The 5,269-nt window shown below is 44.3% G+C and overlaps 1 protein-coding gene across 1 annotated transcript in view; it reads right to left on the bottom strand.

The window, feature by feature from the left end:
* grin2da (glutamate receptor, ionotropic, N-methyl D-aspartate 2D, a) overlaps nt 1–5,248 on the bottom strand; it is a 136,343-nt gene extending 131,095 nt beyond the window's left edge. The window contains exons 1-2 of the mRNA XM_034892066.1: nt 4,591–5,248; nt 2,084–2,221 (exon numbers count right to left, since the gene is read on the bottom strand). Of these exons, the coding sequence (XP_034747957.1) occupies nt 2,084–2,221; nt 4,591–5,127 (675 nt within the window). The 5' untranslated portion in view covers nt 5,128–5,248. The remainder of the gene's footprint in view (nt 1–2,083; nt 2,222–4,590) is intronic.
* Nucleotides 5,249–5,269: the final 21 nt, after the last annotated feature.

Genomic DNA, 5,269 nt, shown 5'->3' with positions numbered 1-5,269 from the left:
CCCCAACAACCTCCCTTCGAGGGCCAGCCCTGTTCTTACACAGCGGCCGTCAATGTGGAGTATCCATAAAGAACATGTGGAATGCTTACAAATTACAGTGCTTAACTTTTATTATGTTTTTGAATGAATGGTTTATGATAACAGGCTGATCTCTAAAGTGTCCTGAGAAGGGCTCTGAATTAACATACACCCACCTGCCAAAGGCAGAAAACAATTAACTTTGGCGGGTAACATTGTAAATATGGGTAACATGTTCCTAGTCAATTTGGCCGGTGACGAATGAGCAAATAACTTGCCATCTGTTTTAACCGGCCGGCTGCAAACACAATGCAACAGGTCAGAGTGTCCAGATTAACCTGTTTTCCGGCAATAAATTTGGACTAGTTGGTTTAGTGTGGGTGTTTAGCTTGGAAACAATCTTTATCTGTTCTATGTGCTAATCTTTATCTGGCATCACCATGTTGTGACGTGCCAAACGACCATTGGCTACGTGCCTAGTGGCACTGATTAGCTACAGTGAAACAGAGAAGTTGAACGGAACAGCACAAAACAGACCAGAGGAGCATAAATGAAATAGTAAAGTTAGTGAAACAAACATGGAGCTATTTTTCAGGAGTTAAGAAACTAGAAGAGCAAAATAGGAAGGCCGCAGACCCTGGGGACACTGAAGGGATTGTACACAAAGACCAAGCAGCAGGAACTGAGCATGTCCACAGAGACACAGACTCAAAGGGAGACTTTGAGGAAGTCACTTGATCTTTTGCTTCTGTTCACCTTTAAAGGTCCCATGACATGCTCTTATATAGACCTTAGTGGTCCCCTAATACCATATCTGAAGTCTCTTTCCCAAAATTCAGCCTTGGTGCAGAATTACAGCCACTAGAGCCAGTCCCACAATGAGCTTTCCTTAGTATGGGCCATTTGTAAGTCTGTAGCTCCCAACGAGGAGAGAGGTGGGGAGCCACTTTACCTGTGTGAAAGCCATGACATCTCTCTCATGGGTGGGCCAAATTCTCTGGTAAAGGTATGTAAGGTATTGTTATAACATGCTTATTTTGAAAAATAGTGTTTATATTATTAACATTTCAATGTTTATCTGTAGAAAAACTGACTAGAGGAAAATCTGACTGGCCGGTAACTTTGAAAATCTCCTAGACATGTTGGCTGGTGGTCAAAAAAGTTAATTTAAAGCTCTGGTCCTGATGATTTGACACTAAATAAAATTGAATTGTTTTGGTTTTACGACTTTCTGGTTGAGTCTTAGTGCTCTCATCGAACCCATTTCCAGCAGATGTTTTCAACGAAAAGACTAATCCCATAATCCCATGATCCCATGATCTTAACAAATATGTCCCAGATTTCTGCTTGGGGAAAGACTCCTCGTCATTTAGTCTGTTTTTAATGATATTGAGGCATTTTATTATTTTATTAGACAGTGACAGAAAGAAAAGAGAACAGAGAGGGGAAGACATGCAGCTCCTGCTCAACACCAAACAACTAGTCTCGCTTTGCCAGACCTTCCTCCACAGCGCTGCGGAGGAGGGTCTGGCAAATCCACACAGCATTCCAGGATGGGAAAAAAAACGTGTTCTGGTTTATTGGCATTTCTTAAAACCAATCATTATCGTCTTGGGCGGCGCTAAGCACCGGGAAAAGCCACGGTGACGCTGCAAAGTAGATTCAGAAAGGAACTTGTGTTGTTTAGTCGTGCAACAGAAAACTCAGATTGGACAGATAGTCTAGCTAGCTGTCTGGATTTACCCTGCAGAGACCTGAGAAAAGGTAAACCACAGGATGTAGACTACCAAACAGCAAACAGACAAAGTTTTTGGAGTAGAATGTGAACATAGAGGATTCAAAAACGCAATAACAACTGTGGCACAGTAAACCTTCTCAGCAGGTGGTGGGTTTTTGTGTTTAAAATGAAACCGAATCCGGTCGGAGTCACTGAGTCAAGAGGTAATTCATTCACTTTACTCATTATTCCTTACAATCTGTGTTTCATCTTCTAAGCCAGCTTTAATCCAGAACAGTAACATCTAAAAGGCTTGATGATGCAATGTTAAGTAATCCCATTTTATACCTGTGGCTCTCGTCCCAGGCTAGCCCCTCCCCCTACGGCAACCACGGGAACCCCCGTCTGGGCGGAGACAAACTCCAGCATGGGCGCCAGGGGGGCACGGTTTGGCGGCGGCGGTCGCTCCTCCTCGAACACCAAACCCTGGAAGTAAAACAAAGGTTGCAAAATCATACAAAGCTCTCCAGACAACGGGCGTTACATCAGCCTCATTGAGACGCAATTTCATAAGCTTCTCATCCCAATTTTATTCATCAAAGCTGCCGCTTCTTTTATTCAAATGCACCAAGCTCTGGGAATAAATTAAAGGGAGAACAAGTGGGCAAAATGCATTAGAACAACGTGTATGTTCACAAGACGGCCACTGTATTCAAGATAACAGCTTCTACTCTAATAAAGAAAGTGTTTTCTTACTCTGCTAAAACATATCTAGACTGCTAAATAAACTGATTCTTTCTTTTACAAGTTTAATGAAACAACTGTTGGAGGCTTTTTAAAAATGGGCCTCCTGTGCTTCGCTGATTGGCAATCAATGTTCACAGATAAAAATCGGAGTCAAGTCTCAGCAGTGGACTGGCATCCTGTCAGGATGAGAGTGTGTGTTGTAAGCTGCTTCACACACCACAAAAACAACAGATAAGCTCCGGGTTTATTTGGCCACCTGAGCTCCCACAGGGTTTACTAATGTAACAGGTGTTGCATGCATGCTGGACTAGTGCTGCAAACAAGCGAGGTTTTGCATGAACGTTACGGTAACCAGGGTTATTTCCTTTTAAGAAAGAACTGTCAGCAGGGGCAATGAAGTCAGGATAAATGCATGAAGTTCTGGAAATTGCCATTACCTTCCGTAATGATAGGAGGCAGAGAAATAGTAATTTGAGACTGGCTTGATGTGTTGACGCTTGTTTTCTTGTAGCGATTCAGGAGAGCAAATTGAAGCCGACAGCTCAATTCTCACAGAGAATCATTTGATATGCTAACAGGCCAGTGACAGGACATGGAAATAAGATCGCAAGCGTTACTTAAAAGAGTTAATATACTTAATCTAAAACGTGTGCAACACCTTTTCTCTGTGCCATGAAAACAAATAGAGAGAGAGATAAAGATTAGATACATAAATAGATGCATACATAATGCAAATTTTACATCATAGAATGACAGAATTTATGAGTGTGAGAATGAGCAAATGAATCAAGAATATTGCATGAAGTGTGTTTTATTACCTCCGTCAGTGTGATCACAAGCAGCTCTCAGTGTTGAGGATGCAGATGTCCACAAGTGTTGTACTATGAATAAATGAGTGGATGCGTGAAAAGATGAACAAACAGACAATGCACAATGAAAATGAACGTGACTCAATTAAGGGACAGTCTGCAGTTCCTTAAAAACTCAACTGGATGAACAAACAAAAGCAAATCACAACAAGACCATGTTAACGGTCTGTCAGGAACAATTGTGGCTCTGATTTGTAAGGGGTCACTATGCTGGGGTGTTGGTGGGGCAAGTCGTCATACAGGGGGGCTCGAATGTTTGGGCACCCTGACCTTATTATACGAAGGTCTAATCTGTCATTTGATGCCTTATGGAGATTTTTCTATCTTTTCTTTGTTTCTTTATGCACATTAATAAAAATGTTTACCTGGGGTGCCCACACTTTTGAGCCCCACTGTAGTTAGGACCATGTTAACCTGCATTGGTTACAGTGTTGTAATGTAACAAAGTACAAAATACTTTGTATGTATCTGCACCTTACTCATTTATTTATATTTCTGGAATCTTTTACTCCTCTACATTTCCCCTAAGCATCTTCATTACTCATTACTACAATATAAAATCAGAAGTAATTTGTTAGACTGCAAAAAAGCAGTTTGGTGAATGATTGCTCCTAGATTGCAAGTTAATGAATGCTCCCTTCCAGTTGGCAACCTAATGCCTGTTTATTGCCAAGCGCCAAAACCATAGGCCAAAACTAAAGAAGAAGAGGAGGAAGCATAATAATTAAAAGTGTCATGGAAGGACATGGAAACAGATGACGACCACCCTGACAACAGCGGAGAATGTGGTGGTTACACACCTGTGGCTGTACTGTATTTGCAAGAACTGTTTACTGGAGTAAAGGTTCTTCCTCACAAAAAAATGAAAATAATGTTTCTGTTTTAGAATTTGTTGATGTCAGCTCTCTCAAAATATCCAGTGTTTTGCAGTGTTGTGTTTAACTTGGAATGTGCCTGGGAAGTCCTGGAAAAGACATTGAATTGGATGTTTAAGAAGTTGTGGAAACTCTGAAACTCTGACTCTGACTTCTAATAATTAAGTGCACTTGACATCAGAAAATTACTTTTGATACTTGAGTACAGTAATGTCATTTATTTTAAGACTTTTATATTCTAGAAGGTGACTTCAACTTCCACCACAGTCATTTCTGGTAAGACACTTGTACTTACTCAAGTATTTCTAGCAAGTACTTCCTACAAGACTGCAGTAATGCCATGTTTCTGTGCCGGGTAGGTTACCTGCAATGGTGTGGTAGCCAGCAGCTCACACAGCTGCAGCAGCAGGCTGCCCGGGCTGATCTCATTCACAGCCAGGTAGATGACGTTGGCCTGCCCCGACGGCGTCATCACCGTCTCCCCCACAAGCGCCGCCATCGACAGGGATGTTGAAAACGAGGAGGAAAAAAAGGCCATCGCAGCTGCTCCTTCCAACGAAGCTGTATCCGTTACTCCCCTTCCTCCTCCTCCGCCTCCTCCACCTCCGCCACCTACTCCACCTCCTCCTCCTCCTCCTCCTCCTCCTCCCCCCTGGCCGCTTCCCGGACCGGGCCCCTGCCCCTGCCCTGACCCCGTCCCCGGCTCGCCTATCCCCGTGCCTCCCACCACTGGCGTCTCCGGAAGCAGGGAGGAGCCCGAGTGGACCACAGCGATGTTGACCCCACCCGAGTCCCTCTCTCTCTCCTGGGGCCGCAGCAGTAGGGGGGGCGAGGGGCGCACAGGCCCCGTGCAGGCCAGGACAGCCAACAGCAGTGAGAGGGCGGGCCTTGGGGCCACCATGGGGTAAGGGGAGGGCCAGTGGCACCCGTCGAATGAGGTATGGGGCAGATGAGGCCAGGTGGGATTTAGGGAGTTTAGGGGTAGTGGGTGACGTCTTTGGGAAGGGGGGAGAGAGGGAGGAGAGAAGGTGGGGGGGGGGGGG

The sequence above is a fragment of the Etheostoma cragini genome, chromosome 14, assembly GCF_013103735.1.
Source record: "Etheostoma cragini isolate CJK2018 chromosome 14, CSU_Ecrag_1.0, whole genome shotgun sequence".
Classification (NCBI taxonomy): domain Eukaryota; kingdom Metazoa; phylum Chordata; class Actinopteri; order Perciformes; family Percidae; genus Etheostoma; species Etheostoma cragini.
This window is presented reverse-complemented; position numbering and strand designations above follow the sequence as displayed.